The sequence below is a fragment of the Chrysoperla carnea genome, chromosome 2, assembly GCF_905475395.1.
Source record: "Chrysoperla carnea chromosome 2, inChrCarn1.1, whole genome shotgun sequence".
Classification (NCBI taxonomy): domain Eukaryota; kingdom Metazoa; phylum Arthropoda; class Insecta; order Neuroptera; family Chrysopidae; genus Chrysoperla; species Chrysoperla carnea.
The window spans coordinates 65,957,190-65,976,871 of NC_058338.1; the positions used below are offsets into that span (position 1 = coordinate 65,957,190).

General features: G+C 29.4%; 1 protein-coding gene across 1 annotated transcript in view; it reads left to right on the forward strand.

The window, feature by feature from the left end:
• The window catches only part of LOC123293925 (voltage-dependent calcium channel type A subunit alpha-1), a 179,931-nt gene that overhangs the window by 66,977 nt on the left and 93,272 nt on the right, over positions 1-19,682 (forward strand). The window contains exons 3-4 of the mRNA XM_044874921.1: positions 17,450-17,555; positions 17,730-17,869. Of these exons, the coding sequence (XP_044730856.1) occupies positions 17,450-17,555; positions 17,730-17,869 (246 nt within the window). The remainder of the gene's footprint in view (positions 1-17,449; positions 17,556-17,729; positions 17,870-19,682) is intronic.

Below are 19,682 nucleotides of genomic sequence, written 5' to 3' on the forward strand. Positions count from 1 at the left end.
CCTTATATATTGCTAGTGCGCACATGTGGATTTCATGTAATAGTACTGCGCATGGGTTGATCCTGAATATTACAACTGCGCATACAGGGACTTTATATTTTGTTAGTGCGCATATTTGGGTATTATATCCGGGAAGTGCCCACAGATTAATCAATAATTATAGTTGTGCGCATGCATTTATCCTGAATCTTGCAACTGCGCATACGCTAAATTTATATTTTGTTACTGCGCACATGTAGGCCTTAAAAATTGCTAGTGCGCACACGAGGATTACATGTAATAGTACTGCGCATGGGTTGACCCTCAATTCAAGCAAGTCTCTGTCGAATGTCCAAAATCGCATTTTTCTATAATTTAGAAGTCCCTTAGAATCGGTATAGCTGAATCATTTATAGATAAATCAATTATAGTGGAAGTGATGGAAAAATAATAACGCCACTAATCTTACCATGTTTTGTTATCAAATCTAAACGTGTATACAAAATTTCAACTCAATCGGTTGAAGATATCTGCTTTAAAATTGAGTAATAAGATTCCCCCCCCCCCATTTAACAAAATATGGCGGAAGCCACGAGAAAATTCGATCAAGTCAACCATAAAAATTCAATGTCATTCAAAGTCAGCGTGCTTACAAAATTTCAACGTAATCGATTGAGGGTGTCAGCTTCAAAATTGGGTTGCAAGATTATTTATTGTTGAACATAACAATACCATTGTTTTTAAGAAAATAAAATTCGTTGTCATTGCAACAATTAGTAGTAAACACTACAAGCCATTTAAGCAAAATGGTTTAAAACTTCTTGTAAAATTATATTTATACTTTTTTTAAATTTAAGGACAAAAATAGTTGGATTTTGCATTAACGAAAAAAACAGGACTGGTTATTTACTTTCTCGAGGGAAAATGATTGTTTTTTCGAAAAAATGTTTCAAACAAAAGTTGTTTATTTTTATGTAAGGAACATTTTTTACATTTAAACTTTTGTTCTATCTCTTACCGTTTTTCCGAAAATTGCAATTTAATTTTTTACTTTATTTGCTTTTCACGGGAAAACAATTACCTTTACAACAAAATTTTTCATACAGAATTGTTTAATTTTATGCAAGGAACATTTTTTGCATTTAAACTTTTGTTCTATCTCTTACAGTTTTCGCTATAAAAGCAAATTAAAATTTTCCTAATTAATGTAACAAAATAATTTTAATATGTTTTCTACATGGTACTTTGAATTTCATAGGGTCTTAGTAATAAGATATATTTTATTTAATTTTTATAATATTTTAAGTTGGAAATATTGAAATACACAATTAATTTTTGAATATTTATTTAATATTTATTCAAATTTAATCAATATTTAATTAAAATTATATAAATAACAAATTTTTAAGCGTATTTAAGTTTTACCATACAAATTGTATAGGAAAAAAAACTAGCCTTCTGATTGGTTCATATTTTACCATGTATTTTAAATACGGAAAAAATGCACCTTTAATTAGCGAAATTTCCCATTTCCCGTTAAAAATTTTGATATTTGGAAGTTTTTCTGGGGTATGATTTTTTTCTAATTTATTTTAATGAAAACCGCATCTTGATACCATTTCTCAGTTTTGCTGTGAATTTATATGAGTCAGTAACAAAATTTCGGGGCGTGGCCGTTTTTTGACGCGTTATTGCTCGGAAACGATGAGAGCCGTGAACGTGAGCTTTGATTTACGGCGTCCCAGGGTAAATATCTACTTAAGTTGAAAGTTTCAACATTATAGCTCAAGTAGTTTCTGAGATATAAGGGTGTGAAAAAGGGCTATTTTATGTCCTGTATATATAGTCACAGCAAAAGCATACACATTTCACATATACAGCATACATTATACACTTTCAATTTTCGATTTTCCATTTTTTTTAAATTAATCTACGATACGCACTGCTGTGCTATATGATATATATATATATACAATTAACTAGGTCGTAACTAGTTGTAACATTTTAATATAATTAATATTCTATAGTAAAGTCTAGCTTTATATATTATGTATATGCAGTACACTCCATTTATTAAAAAAAAAACCAAATGAATCAACTCAGAAAATAAGTAGCATTTCGATGAGAACAGTAGTAAATTAATTTACAAGCAAATGAATATCAACACAACATATATTTAGTGTTTTACAAATGCGTTGTAAATCATCAAAAAGTGTATATTTTCTTATAGATTTTTATATTTAGATTACTTTATAGTCAAACGAGGATTCCAAAGAGATTGGACTCCAAAAATGCAAGAGTCATAAAAATTAAAAATCAATTTTTTATTATAAACATATTAATCTGTATTGGTGTTTATACCATGCATATATGTAATATGCAAGGTATACTAATTTTAGTCCCAAGTTTGTAACGCTTAAAAATTTTAATGCTATGAACAAAATTTATAGGTGTTTATAAAATCACCTAATTAGTCCATTTTCGGTTGTCTGTCCGTCTGTCTGCCAACAAGATAACTCAAAAACGAAAAAATGTCTCATCTTATAAACTGTTAGAGATACAACAAAAGTTCAAATGTAAAAAATCTTCCTTATCAAAAAATAAACAACTTTTGTTTCAAACATTTTTTCGTAAAAATCACTGTTTTCCCGTGAGGGTGCAAATTAGGCGTAAATTGTATAGTATGTATTATATGGGGATATCAGTTACGTATGTGTGACATGTATGTATTTGTAATGTGATAGAGTAATCGACATTGTCTGTGCATGGTATTTCAACAATTAACTCAGTCAATTGTTTGTTTTCACTTGTTTGGAATATGTTCACTGCTTTTAGTGTTTTCGAAATATATGTTGTACCCAAAACACGCAACTTGTCATAACAAGTGAAATTTACAAAAATTTTCGGGTACGGAACCTTTAACTGACACTAAGAACACTCTCTATTAAATCATCTTTCAAACGAAACAAAAAAAAATCAAAATCGGTTCATCCGTTTATCGGTAAATCAATATCACTTCATCCGACTGACAGATACATATAGCGGTCAAACTTATAACACTCCTTTTTTTGGTTCGTGGATTAAAAATAATGCTATATATATATATATATACCAGTAATTGAAAATACGAATATTTCTCTTTTTAACCCCCGAACTAAAAAAAGGGGTGTTATAAGTTTGACCGCTATGTGTGTGTGTCTGTATGTTTGTCTGGCTGTGGCATCGTAGCGCCTGAACGGATGAACCGATTTTAATTTTTTTGGTTTCATTTGAAAGGTAATTTAACGGAGAGTATTCTTAGCTATGCTTTCAAGTGCGAGATTAGGTTTTCGTACCCGAAAAAAATAAAAAATTGGCGATAATCTTCAAAATTGATTCAGTTTGGAAAAGGCATGACATATAAATAATTACTATGGGAATGAATGGTCAAATAAACCTGGCTCAATTCATTTCGAAAAGTGAAATGGTAAATAATTCAAAAGAACAAAGGCAACTCAAATATTTCAATTTCAATTAAAATATTTACAAAAATTTGTCCCAAAAAATGATAGCACTCTAAGTATCCTTTTCATCTCCTCTGATGTTTTTGGCCATCAATTTGATATTGATTTAAGAAGGAGTGATATAAGTTTAAAGTGTTTATTGATTGAGAACATTTTATAGCAAAGTTTCCAAAAATCGGTTTACAAGGAATAAATCGCATTTGTCGCCGGTGTTTTAAATTTTATAAATTTCACTTGTTCAAATTTAATTTATTATAGTACCCAATGTTCAATTTTTGTTGATTGAGTGCATACTGTCAACCAGTAACAAAACTGTATAACAACATTATAAGTATACATTATACACCAAATGACCAAATGAAATCTTTATATACAAACTTTTATGTGTAATAATAATTATAACCAATTTAGCGCTGTTAATGTCATGTATATGTATGTTGTACTGACTGCTTATGCGCTTTCTTGTGCTTTTATGCTTTATATTTACACATACTATATTATATGTGCACAGCGACCCAGTCGTACAAGTCATAAATTTTATTGTGTTAATATGACTTTACTTTTGACTGTACGACGCTATAAATATACATGTACAATGTGTTTTTATGATACAATGCATTTTAAAAATTTTGAAGGATTAACTGAAACGAACACATATTATGAAATTCTTTTCGGATCATATTGTGCCGTTAACACGCTTCGATCGACACCCCCAAAGAAATCTATTTCATGTTTTATTAGCGCGATATCAATCAGGAACAATTATTTAACAAAACTCCACCGACTCGACTGAATGTTATGAAATTCCTTTCGGATCATATATCTATTAATACGCTTCGATTGACAAAACCAAATCGATATCACTTTTTGGTCGCGCGATATCGATGACGAAAAAAACCACGAAAGTAAATACGTACACACACACACACACACACACACACACGCGCGTACTTCTCCAAATTGGTGTTAAAGCCTTGTCCTAGCCATGAAACGTAAAGATATGCTTTAAATTTCGATTTCGAAAATCGGACCTATTACAATTACTTGCTATATTGGGAAGTTAATAACTTTTATTTTTCAAATCGCATATGCGGTTGAAACTATTCCTATTTTCATATAATTTTATCTATTTTAGCGCCTAAACTGATGGACCGGCCGGTTTTGTTTCGTTTAAAAGGTAATTTTATGGAGAGTGTTCTCAGGTATGTTTCAAGTGCGAGTTTAGGGTTCCATACTACACACTCATTATGCAGATTTCGCTAGCGTACGTTCATAATGCTGTTATACCATTATTATCGTAAATAACTATTACATAATCCTAACTATTAGTCATTGAGGAAAAACATGCCATTTTCGACCAAAATAATTTGAAAAAATAATTATGGTTAGATTAAAATGACCAACGTCGTTTTTTAAATGACCGATTCAATTAAAATTTTGTTTCCAATATTCGTCAACGGTTATATCTGTTACTTGCATAAACTAAAGCAAATAGAATAAAACTTTTTATAAATTCATGTAAGCAATAATATTATCTTCCAACAACTTTTTATAAACCATCTGAACCGTTTTTTGTAGGTTTTATCCAGAAAAACTAAATATGTTAAAACATATTCTAAATTTTTTACTATTTTAGATACTCTTTGCAATTTAAGTTATTGATAATGGATTTTCCAACGGAAATACCATTTACAGAATTTTATTATGAATCACAATAAAATTTATTTAAAAATAAATACGAAACCATTGAAACCGGCGTCTAATTGAAAAACACAAATTGAATAAGAATGACCCATATACTTTTTTATAGCCCTCACATAAAAAATTTTTTTGTGATTTATGTTCATTCTAATCTTTATGAATAATTGGCATTCGAAAAAAAATTTAGTTTCCATAGCATCCAAAAATCCAAACCAAAATTTTTAATATATATTTACGTTTCATACTCAGCAAAATGTACTAACATAACTTTAAGTTGGGTTTCTGAGTGAGCTCATGTGTGTGGGTTTTCATTTGGTGGTGTTTTTTCATTCTCGATTATTTAAGTAATTAGTGCCTAAATATCATTAATACTATTTGCTACTCGCGCTCGTTCCAAAGCATTTTACATACCTTTCCTCATTGTTCTATGGTGTTATAGAATCTATTCCATTGCGATACTGTTTTTTAACTAGAGAAGTGTTTTAGTTTATTTAGATTCTTTACTTCAAATATATTCAAAAAAAAAAAATTGCAAACCATTGACTAAAACCAAAAATACCCTGTAAAACAGCTATTGAGTCATTTGAGAATGGCATTAAACAGTTCCATAGAGTTCCAAGTTTCAAAATTAACTAGTAAGTGGTGTATTTTTGGCTCGGGGAAATAATTTTCGCAAAAAAATTGCATAAGAATATTAAAAAATGGTTTAATATTTTACAACGATTATACAACCTGCAGTTTTATGTAATTTTTGAGTTACATTATGTAATTACTTGAGGTTTCAATTTAATTTGTGAAAGAAAAAGACAGAGGGGAAAAAGTTTACAAAATCATTTGCAATACCAGGTTAGATATTTTCTTAATTATAATACATTATTTATAGCCATTCTGTTGAACTGCAAACATTAAACTTGCAAGCATCTGAAACATGAAACTAAAGCATATTAAATTGTTTAAATTGAATATATCGAAAGCTTCAAATACACTGAAAATAACAGAAAGTGGGAGAGTTTAGAAATAGTTTTTTTGTAATTTTACTCAATCAAATCATAAAAATTGTAAAGCCTACTATTATTTCTTGCATCTGTACCTATCATTTACGTAGAGATATTTGCTTAGAGAGAATTATGATTATTATTTTTGAAATCAAAAATGATAGAAAATAAGAAAATACAATTCTTTGAAAACTTTGCTATACTTTGTTAAATACAAAGGTACATTAATTATGCCACACAAAATCAATTTACAACCTTGCTTTTCCAAATATATTCACCACTAATATATTTAACAATAATTTAACAACTATTGCTTTATCAATTATCTACATCAACTGAGCGTAGGGAACTCTTCAAATAAACTTTATCATATTAAACTCTACAAATCGGGATGACTTATTATTTTATAGTACCTACCCATAACTGAAAGTCCTTTTCTTGTACACCATGTTCTATTTTTGTCATTCGCTTAGCCACTTTAGATTTCAGACTTAAGGTATTTCCAGCATGGTATTTGCAGTTCCTGTGCTAAAGCTATGATAGAATACGATAAATTTAGTTTAAGAACTTAATTTGGCTCGAATAAAATATTATTCCCTACGAGGTATTGATAGTATATATTAATACCCTATAACTCGAATTTCATGACGAAGACTCGTCTGACTTGACGCTTACTTGTTTTACACTCTTATTTATGCTTTGTACACGTACAATGAATGAAAACATTCATAAAACTTGTTGTTTCAAGTGTCATTTTTTTGTGTCAATTAAAATTGTTGATCAGTGCTTATTTGGCAAATAGCTGGCAACAACATGGGTATCAAACGAAAGCTAACAACTTGAACTCTTTGTGCAAAATTCGAAGTTATCCATTCCGTAAAAAGTGGCATGAAGAAAAAATACGTGGTCAATCTATACAGAATACCAGCAAGCACTCTGCCTACAATAAGTAAGAAAAAGCCAAAATATGGTCTAGATTCGAACCAACTAGCAGTTTGTCTTACAAACGACGACGGCAAGCTGACTTTCCTGACGTAGAGGAATGTCTACTCACCTTGTTTAGGCAGTGTCATGATGAAAACATAAGTTTATCAGGGCCTATTTTACAGGAAAAAACCGAAAGAATTTTCAAAACCACTGGGACACACAAATAAATAAATCCTCTGTATCTCGAACTATTCTGAATCTGTGAAAAAACATAGGTCAAATCTGTCGAAAAGGTACTGGAAATATCTTAATTTTATTCTTCTAGAAACAACCGTCTCAGTCACACGCGATACCGCACTAGTTACAATATTAAAAAACTATCGTGTTTAAAATTCTATGTCTGACAGTGTAATATAATTTCATATTATTATATCTAAATGCACATACCACACATACATCTATCTATCTATATCTCTATATGATATTTATTATAGGCATATGTTACAATTTTGATATTAATATAATACAGGCCGTGGTGGATAAACTCTTTGGTCAGGCCAAGAGCACTCTGATTCAGTTAAGTATTGGCTTTAATAACTTTCAAGATTTTTTATTATTTGGAAGGTACCATTGAATTTTCAGGAATCAAATCACGTAGGTCCCGATACGATAAATAAAGATTTTTAAAATGTAAAACATTACAAAACCGTTTTTTTGTTAAAATGGCTTCTTTTTAATCCTTTTTTTTTTTGCAATTTTATTGGTCGATTTTAATACCAAGTGATTACTCTTTACATATTTCAATGTTTTCTCAATGGTGTAAGAAATTTTCTCCCATTTTAATTATATTCATTTGGAAATTCCAAATTTTTTCTTTGCTCCCCTCAAAATCATCCTTTGCTCGGATACAATATACAATGACTGAAACATCAAAAAAAGAACGGGACACTCGGTAGGAACTATATTCCTTTCATACCATGGTACATTATAAATGTAGCGGTTACTTTTTTTTATTTACGAGATATTTGTCTGAAATTTAATTTTAGAAGTCAAATACTTGTTTGATTCTTTAAATAATTTAATTTTATAGCTACTTTTAGTTTTTAATGTATTAATTAATTGTAATTTTAGTTTAAAAGACATACTTCTGAATTCGTTGTCAAGCCAATATGCACGTACATTACGTTTGGTTTGATCAGGATATTTATTATGACACAACATAAAAATTTTCTTGTACTTACTTTAAATTATTTATCTAATTGGCAAATTATAAAAATATTTTTGTATTTATGAATGGATTTAAAAAGTTTTATTTTCCTAGGTAACCTAGATGAAAATGGACGATTTTTGGTGTCGCTATAATTTTTTTTTTGGTGCTTTTTTGGTTTTATCTCCCAAACAGCAAAAAAATCAGAACGATAACGTGAAAGAATTTTCGAACGTTCGTAAGAACAGCTTTTTAAGTCACTATTGCATTTTGGGCATCGGAAAATGATGAAAATTATACTCTATCAGGATGAAAATTCAAGTCTATCTATCAGAAAGCTAATAAATGTATTCGTTTGTCATTTAATGGTGGAATGTAATTGACATTGTTCATATACATACAATTTACCTTCAACTAGGTAGACATATTTACGTTTCACTAATTACATATTATTGTAAAGAGTAAAATTGTAAATCATAAGTTTTTGCTACTATGTAATTGGCATTTTATAACATTATAATTGCTAATTAAAATTTATCTATATGGTTCGTAAATGAATTCACTATAAAGTTGTGTGAAGTACTTTTAGTCCGGGAAACCGAAGGATTTTTTCGGGATGATTAGCATCAAGCAAATATTTGTATACGGATTTATACACGGATATCCAATTTTATTAAGAGTCGGACAAAATGGTTTTCACATTTATTATTCAACTGGCTGCACCCCGCGGTGTTTACACCGCTATTAGAAGAGATTTTGAGAGTTTTTATCGTTACTGTGTTCATTATGAAGCCTTCTTGCCAAAATTCGCTAAAAATACACAAAACTCTTTAAAAAAACACGATTAGCCTATGTTATTTTCTACCACTACCTATGCAAAAAAATCATGTCGATCCATTGTTCTTTGAAAAATTTAAACAAATCTACCCCACGGCAACCATACATTTTACCGGCAAAAGTTTTTGCGTGAAATAGTAACTAACATCGATCCATCCAAAATTACAATTATAATCGATTCGTGTGCCAAATTTCATCCAAATTCGTTCGGTAGTTTTTGCGTGAAATAGTAACAAACATCTATCCATCCATTCAAACTCACGATTTGAATGGATCACGAACAAAAAAAAGAATATTCGCCAAAATGGAGCTTATGCATGCGATTAAAAAGTTTCCGAGTTTCGTGAAAGAGATCATATCACTTACAAAAGACTTGTGCGTCTTGTGGAGACGGCATCAGTTGCGAAATATTGTCTAGATGATTATCATCTCGAAAAAATCGTTAGATCTTCCGGATCATTTGTACGCTGCTATATTTGTTCTGCTTGTCCTGACAATTAAATACATGCACAAGTGTCACTTGTAATCTAAGTCTACCGAAGTAACTTTAATTCCGAACTAAGATATTCTTAACACTAAACTCATTAAACAGTAGAGTCCGATTTTTCTACGCACACCTACAAAAAGTTGATACACATCTTATTATTGTAATAGATATTAGAATGGAATATATTTTTACTGGATATTTTCGTGGATATTTGAAATGAACTTTATCATTGGCGGTAAAAAGTGAGAAAAATAACAAGCTTTGTTTATTCTTTAATTAATACAGTTACTAGAAAATCTCGTTACTCTTGTTCATGCACTAAATTACAGGAGTTATTTTTAACTTCCCGCTAAGAAAATAGGGAAGTTATTGTTTTCACCCCGTTTTGCCAAAATCGAGTTTTCATCAGATCTCGAAGTTTTAAGATGTCAGGAAGCTTCCCTGACTACTTCCGCGAGGGTGTCTGTATGGCTGTATGTATGTATGAGTGTGTGTGTGTGTGTGTGTGTGTGGATGTATGTAAACCTCTCATAACTTTTGAACGGCTTGTCCGATTTTATCGCGGTTGGTGCCATTCGAAAGGGCTTGACCAAACTTAGATTTTGAAGCCGATTCGAACCGATAGATTTCGAGAAATCTCAAAAAAACTGCAAAAATTTTTTTTAAGTGGTTTTTTTTAATAACTTTTAAACGGCTGTATCGATCAATTCCAAAAACTAATCAGCTCTCAACATCAAAAAACCACCAATCCGGTCAAAATCGGTTGATTCGTTCGTGAGTTATCGTTGACGAAAGAAAACCCAAAAAAGCGTTTTTTCGGAATAACCTCAAAATTTTTTGTTCTATCAATTGAAACTTAAAGATTCTTCATGAAGCTTCAAAAACTGCGTCGAATGTCACCAACCGCGTGAAAATCGGTTTATTCATTCTAAAGTTATCGCGATTTGAAAATTTAAAAATAAGTGTTTTATCAAACGTCTATATTCTTTAATCAGATTTTAGTCTAAGATCACATCTAATTACAATGAAATGCGAGTGGATATAACATCAGAATAGATAAAATTTTTTACACGTTATGAGTCAATACTTAGCGGGAAGTTACAAGTTTTCCAAATTTTTTTTATTTAAATTTAGTATCACGTACTGAATGTAATGCACAAAATCCTTACAAATAGGTATAGAAGAATCTAGACATAGAAAGATATAGAAAATTATTTTCATTTCTAATAAAAAGAAACTAAAAAATTTAGAGTATATGAAAGTCTATCGAACATAATAAATAATATCATATTTACTATATCATACATAGAGCAAATCAATATTAATTCATTATTTATTAATATTCACAAAATAACGTCAGGTAAATTATATCCTTGCAATCATTTAAATTTAACATTCAACTACAGATGTACAGTTATGATCAAGAAAATTAACTCGACAGGCATTCAACTTCAATTCAAAAAGAATCGCTTAAGCGTTGAATGGGAGTGTCTTCATAATCAAACAATTGTTATTGCATTAAGTCTCCCTAACTTGTGCAACTACAATGCAAACTTCGCTCGAACTCATACAACTTTAAGAGTGCGTTCGTTTGTCTGCATCTTCTATGTCAGCAAACAATTAATCGTTAAAATATTTTGTTGATGTGCAATTGAAAAAAAAAAACCCTAAGCCCATGGAGGAACATTGTGGAAAATGGAATATGTAACAACCTAGTGATATGGATTCCATAGTTACCATATCGAGTATATTACTTCGCTTACTCAACCAAGCATCTCCAGGTGTGCTTAAAAGTCAATAAAGCTATTTTTGGCTTTTTATTTATCTCATCTAGTATCAATTTTCAACCCCTGAATATATTTTTTCAGTTCCCGAGAGATTTGCGGCTTAAAATAGATACAATAAAGATTCTCGAGATATTGTTACAAAAAAATTGTGCAAAAAATTTTTAGCATGCAAGGAACTAAAAAATACACATATTAATATAAGAAATTACAAAAATAATAAATCCCACGGCGGTAAATAAAATCTGAAAAGAAAGAAATATGTCTAGTAGTTTATATAGTGATTTTAACAGTCGTGGCCCATTATTGGGAAGATTTCAGCCAGTTTAGGTTTTAATGGGACCCAACTGTTAAAGTCGCAATGTAACTACTGGACTTGTTTCTTTCTTTTCAGATTTTATTTAACGCCGTCGGATTTTTTATTTTTTTATTTATTTATTTTATTTTAGACTTTTAAGTGTCCCTACACTAAAAAAAACCCTCTTATTAATATAGTATATTAAAACTTTAAAGCCAATTTATTATTCCTAATTAAATTTAAACATATAACTTATATATATTTTGGTAAACCCCTTTAAATTTCTTTATTCAAATATCATACTCGATTGGTTTTGTTGATTTTTTTTATTAGCGTATTACGATTTTGCTCTTTTGGATTCGCCATTTTGTTCTGTTTTTTCAAACACCTATCTAAGAACACTTTTTTTGTGACAAAGATAATGTTATCTTAAATGTTGAAATTCATTGAGTCGTTTCGAAATCAAGAAATTTACAAACAAATATACATAGGTACACATACATACAAGGTACATACTTTGACAGTCGGGTAAAAAGAACATTAACCGTTGGTGTAATTGAGCATGTGAATAGTAGCTGAACCATTTTCTATGAACTCGACTGTAATATATTAATAAGGCATTTTGATATTGATAAAGAATCTATAATAAAAAGTTAGACAGATGTCGTGCCGAATAAACCATTCACAATTCTATTCGCACCGTGTGTGAGTTTTATTGGAGGCGTTTCCATGGTAACGATACCCTACTTTTATTATAGAATTGTATGGATGCATATATAATTGTATGGATTGCATTTATGACTTACATTGAAAAATTATTATTGTCTCACAAATTTAAATAAATAATTATGATAATTTACATTTGAAAAATAATATTTTTGCAATTTGATTTCTTATTTTCACAATTTTTAGTGCATAAAGTTTAATTAATTAGTGTTTTTCAATAATTTTAATTTGACATATTCTATAATATTAACATGTAAAGAATTGCAAATTAATCATAACAGCCTCCTTTATCGCCAAAATTTTTCACTGGAAGCGCTGGCATCGATTTTATTGTCCCTACCATGACTAAGCACACAACGAATATCAGTTTCTTCTGCATTGTTCATAATTTTTATTTTATGATTAAAAAATTATCAAAGGAAAATTGTTAAACATGTTTTACTTCGAAAACTGTGTACGTAAAATGTGCCGAACTGTAATATTTTCATTCCTAAAAAAATTGTTGTTTTATGAAAATAGTCTGATGAATAAGGAATATGTTTAGTTAGTTAGTTAGTTTACAAGAAATCTAATTTAATTATTCACAGAAATTCTTGAAAAACACAAGTTCATTTGTGTTTATGATCGGGAAGCCTTATATTCTGTCAAAGCATAATATTCAATTTTTTTACTGAAAATCCAGTAGCTTTGGTAATAAGTGGGAGATGCTTGATTTTGGTATATTTTCTTTAGTTTAAAAACATACTATGTTTAATCATACAGTGGCAATATCCATTCCTCTTAAAAGAATCACGCAGCGCGCAGTTCATTAGAGCTATAGTACTTAAGTTATGTAACGCAATTAGAACGACTTTTAAAACTATCTACCCTCCCTCCCCTATGTAACAGATCGTAATAAAATATTGACCCGCTTCACCCCTATTTGTAAGTACTTTTTTTTCTTAAAAGTTATTATGATTTATTATAGTTATATTCGATGAAATAAAATTGAATGATATATTATTTTCAGAATATTAAAAGGTTGGTGACAGTCCAGTCAAGTGCTCGAAACTTAATTTCAATTTTTTTAAATTTATGAAAAGTCTCACTTCCGTACCATAACAAGTAGTAACAATATTATTTGACCCCCCCCCCCCACCTAAATTTATTACATAATTTGATTACGATCCCATAGACTCACTTAAGATGTGAGTAAGGACTAGCAAACATTAATTTATTTACCTCGATCGAGGCATGGGCAAAAACCGCTAAACCAAAGCGCGATTCATTCGATTTAGTTGGCTTTTTGGAGAAGAACTGATATAATGAGAGTGAATTACCCAATATTAACCTATCCTCAATTTTATCGTCAACCCGCGATAGACTCATCAAGTTTCTATAAGTACTGAATTTAAACTTTTACCTATCAGTAAATTTTGAAAAAATATGCTGTGGCAAACTGACAGCACATATGTTTGATATGAAATGGATTCTGTTTTTCTAACAAATTGGCACGGAACCCTGAAAGCATCAAAAGTTAAACAATCTAGTTACTACAGGTAGTTAAATAATAATATATGTATATATGCATGTAGGTATAAGTCGAAAGTTATATCCAATTAGTGAATAAACAAATATGTTACAAACATCATATTATTTTATTACAGAAATTTTCAAATTGTGTTCTGCCTTTTTTTTAACTGTTATGTTTCAAATAGAAACAAACCTTATTTAATTAATTTAATTAATATTATTCATATAAATTACATATATTATTAGGGGAGAATGTTGAACCTACTCAAGAAAACAGCATCATAGGAGGAATGTGATTGAAACATTGAAAAACAAGTCCATTAATAGCTTCAACTGCTTTTTTAATTGACTCCGGATAAGTAGGAATTATTTCTTTCCACTCTTGAATATCTTTCTAGTTTCAATGGTACTGTGCGTTTTTTCAAACTTTACCTTCTCAACATTTAACGTTATTTTTTAAAGTGAAATATGGCATAGAAAATATTCAATAAGCAATGGTTTAAAATGGCCAACATAATCATTATCTTGGTTGTTTGTCTTCTTGTAAATGAAGTTCATATACCTAGTCTTTATATAGCAGCTATCTCATATAGACCGCAACTTTCTAAAAACTGGCGGTTGTGCCTGATAACCAACGCTTTAACATACACTTATATTAAAAATAGTAAGATTAAAAATATCTGCAATCGGAGGCCATAGTTTATGAATAAAGGGATTCGCCATTTTCATCTATACAACTTAACATCTCGTTTTGTAGTAAACAAATCAAAAAATAAGTTACATAGTTTGATAGGAAACATTATGTTCTGACATCATATTGGACCAAGTTCTTCAGGTTTCTTAAATAGCCAATTTAGATTTTAAACTGTAAGAGATACAATAACACTTTAAATTAGAAAGTTGATCCTCATAAAAAACTAATAATTATTGTTTAAAACATTTTTTCGAATAACGTTAGCTTTCGAAGGAAATGCGACTTTAAAATATGTTGTTTTTGCATTTAATCGAAAGAAAATAAGCTTAAAATTTATGATAATTGTTGGTCAAAGTCATGGACACATGCGAATCCTCCATTTCCCTTGAAAGCATTTCCGTTGTTCCGTTTCAATGATTTATATTTATATTTTGATGTATAGATTAAAATGGCCCACTCTGTATGTAAAAGCATGCAACCGTTACTGTGTTTAATAGCCCATTTTTATGAAATTATTGTATTGACGTTTTTCTGCAATTTTTTAAGCTTGTTTTTAGCCTATGCGTGATTTTAATTTTTTAGCTTTTTGATTTAGCTTTTCACCGTGAAAGAAATAAATTAAAATTTTCATGTTTAAGTGTCCACAATACGCAAATAGCATACATATTTATCATATGTAAAGTTTTAAAAAAAATAAATTGTACCGTTTATTAATGAAAGCAATTATTTAAGGAATCAGAAAGCTATTAATCTACTCTCCGAAGGCAATATCTATCACAATCCATTTTTTACATAGAGATTATTCGCTTTGGAATTAGGACCAGGCATATCGACCGAATCCACGTCAACAACAGTAAATAATTTTTTTAAATCATTATTATGAATGTGAATAAATTCCTGTGGTGAATTTCCAAGAAAATATTTTAATCAATTTCCTGAGTCATCATCACGTTGCTGAGTCGCGTGCACAAAACTCAACGCAATTAAAATAAAAAATTAATTAAAACATCGACGAAGAAATAATAGAATTCTAAATAAATCGAATTACAAACTTAAATCACATTAATTATTGAGTATCTTTTAATTAATCTAAGAATTCTTACTAACAGAACTAATCGTTTTAATACTCAATATAAAAAGATGGAAAAGATGGTTATTTTAAGATGGATAATTAAAATAGTCAAATAATGCAATTACAGGGTTTTCAGTTGAAAATGAAATTGTTTTTACATAAATCTTTATAGAAAAAAGTTGTTTGTTTTTGAAAACAAATTGCTTTTGCATGTCTACCGCTTTTGCTCGTTTATGAGCATCACTATTGAAATTTAGTTTACTGCTTTAGAGAAATGTGCTATTTACAAGAATGTCCTTAACGTGGCAGCAAGTAAATATATTTTTGGTTCAAGAAAATTTTTCCTTGTTATAAGAATATCAACGGCCAAGTAATCGCGTTTACTTCAATCTAGTAAATTTTTTTGGTTCGACTGCTGTTGTGTTCATGGACAGATAAACTTGTAAGACGAACAAACTGAAATGAACTAATAAGGTGATTTTACTGACACTCAATTCTAGCACGTTTTATGATCAATAATTCTTACGGTTAAAAAATTTTAATTAAACTTAATGTACCCTAAATTAAATCTTGAAAGCGTCGAGAAGACCAAAGTAAAAGTGGAATCGTTGACAAATTCGTTTGAGCTTTGTTGTCCTTACCATTCAGTTATTATTTTTTATTATTTGTCTTTAAGTTATTTTAATAATTTTAATCTTGAATTTCTGAAAAATATTCTCTTTTCAATTGGGTCATGTTCCGAATTTCGTCATGCTCCAAACGCTCAAAAATTTCGTAAGTAAATAAATAAGCATCGAAATAAATCGTATCTACAAAAACAATCAATTTTGTGACATTTTTGCTATACTTGTTTCGGTTAAGCTTCACATGGATTTTCTTTCACTTTGTTGACAATACAATTTTTTTAGTCTTTCAGGTGTGCATAGATCTATGTATTTTATTTTGACTTTTTTCGGCTTTTTCCTGACTCGCTTTCTTTCTTCTTTATATTGAAAAAAAGATTTATCGTAAATGAGGTACCATATCGAAATGGCTCATGATTCCTTTTTACATATTAATGAGCCTAGGGGTGCTGTCTCCGTACAATATTGTAAAAATGTTGTATACCACTTCAACATAATACACATCCTTAGCACACATACATATTCAAATATAGTATTAGCCTTAACATGCTTTTAACTATACTGTAATGTACTGTATGTATTCTGTATGATAAATATTAATAACTACTTATTCTCTAAATATAATTGTTTATGTTAATCAGAAAATTTAAATAACTTTGAATGATTATATCTCAAGAATGTAGGGGTCCATAATTTTGGTTTTTTTTTTAAACTCAAAACAAATACAAAAATGTTCAGTTCGTTTTTTGAAAATATCTTTAATCTTGTTGTGATTTCTAAAATTAAAAAATTTGTTAAAAATCCACAAGCAACAAACCACACTTTCCATGTTAATTGTCCGAATTTTAATATAATTTTTTTTCGAGTTAGAGACAGTCAATCGACTTCAAATTTTTATTGTAAATGTATTATTATATTCTTAATAAGTATACACTTAATTGGAATTTTCTGTCGATATGCCCACAGCGAAACAACAACCTAAAAAATATTATAGTAATGCTAATAACTGAAATAAGTATGTGTGATATTTATTTCAATTGATAAATTTTGATAATGTTTAATAAATTTTGAATCAAGAAAATTACTTCCTTAACACTTTCTTACTCCGTTCGAGTATGCGGTGCTGCTGACAATCATAGCCAACTGTGTGGTGCTAGCACTTGAGGAGCATTTGCCACACCAAGACAAGACCATTCTAGCACAAAAATTAGTAAGTATACTTTATTTCTGTGAGACATATTTTTCATACCTTTCTTTTTTTCATAAAATTGTTAATAATTTAAAACATTCTTTGAACTGTTCGTCATATTTGCATTATGATGTAAAATTTTTATCGATATAATTATAAAAAAAAAATTTAAACGTCCTTAATATTTGATTACAGGAAAAAACCGAAGCTTACTTTTTAGGAATATTCTGCGTGGAAGCGTCGTTAAAGATTTTAGCATTAGGCTTTGTTTTACATAGAGGATCGTATCTTAGAAATATTTGGAACATAATGGATTTCTTTGTAGTAGTTACAGGGTAAGTAAATCGATTTCAAAATATTATATTTCATTTTAGATTTATCGATGAAATTTTTTTTTTTCTTTTTTTAATGTTGGTATTTTTATGGAAAGATTGAGAGAATCTTTTGAATGTATTTTGTATACAATTTAATTAACTTCCTGGTATATCATTTTCTCTATGATTTTATTTATAATTTTACTATTAATTACAAATCATGTATACAGGATCTCCATTATTATTGCATTTCTAATTAGTTTTATATGTCTATCTAGAAGTTTCCTTTTAGGCTTAGGGCCAGTTGTTACCATTTATCATTTCAGAATGTCTGAAAATTTGAGAGGATTTTGTCAAAGTGATGTTTCACACCATTTTCTTCTTTGAAAATTTTCATTAAGGAATTAACTAGAGATTCATATTATTTTCTATGTTTTTTCAGCCACAGAATCGATTTTTTATTTTTTATAAAACTCTCTAAAATCGATTCTACAGATCAAAAACATAGGAAACGATCTGAATCTCTTGTTAATAATAACAATAACTGCACGCTAAAAAGTCTGGAATATTCATTAGTTTTAAGGTTGCCAAGTAATTCAAAATTTTCATAACTCATGAAGTCATAACTTCGACAGCAGCTTCTCAAAATTTGAACCTTTCTAAAATGACTATGAAATAAAAACCTGGCCCAAAACCTATATAAGTATATATAATTAATATGCCGTATATAGGGTGGTCCATTTAAATCTCTTATGGCTAATAGCTCGTTTAGTAGTTAACCAATCAAAAAATAACTAATAAATTATAAAGTTTGATGGGGGACATCATGTTCTGACATCTGGACCTAGTTCTTTGGGGTGCTTTAATATCCAATTTAGATCCTAAACGGTAAGAGATAGAATAACACTTTAAATTAGAAAGTTGATCTTGAAAAAATGAACAATTTGGTTTAAAACATTTTTCCTAAATACGTTAGCTTTCGAAGGAAATGCGACTTAAAAATATGTCATTATTGCATTTAAGAGATTGAAAATACACTGAAAGGCTATCGACAATTGTAGGTCAAAATCATGGGCACAGCAAATGTCCTCAATTTTTGGCTTAAGCATTTTTGCGTAGTTAGCATGTTTTCTTTCGAGTAAATGCAATATTACATATTTTTAAGTCTAATTTCCTTCGAAAGCTGGCGGTTTTCGAAAAAATGGTTTGGATGAAAGATGTTAGTTTTTTTTATAAAGAACAACTTTCTAATTTAAAGTGTTATTCTATCTCTTATCGTTTAAGATCTTAATTGGCTATTTAAGAAACTCGAAAAACTAAGTCCAATCTGATGGACATGATGTTCCCCATCAAACTGGTCAACTATAAAACGAGCTATTAGCCATAGTAGATTAAAATGGTTCACCTTGTATATTTACAAGAATGTAATAGAAAGAACGCTTTATAAAGTGTATGTTAATAATTTATATGGTTATATCTATGTCAGTATCTGGTAAAGAGCGGCTTAGACCGTGATCCCATAACGAATCAAAATTTCCATAATTTTATCTTTTTGAAAATTGATAAACGTAAGTAAGATCAAGTGTAAAGTTTTTTTACGGTTGTTCTTTTTATTTTTTTTTTAAACTTTTGGCAATTGAATATGTGAATGAAACATGGCTGAAAAAGTGTAAAATGCAAACCTCGTGAATTATTGTGAAGGATTAAAACGAAAAAGGATTTATGATTCCTTTTTCAATTGTAATTTCCTACCATTTTTCACGGATTGTGACGCGGAAATTTCAAACCTCGATATCAATACTTCAATAATTCAATACTCAAGCCAAAGAAAAAA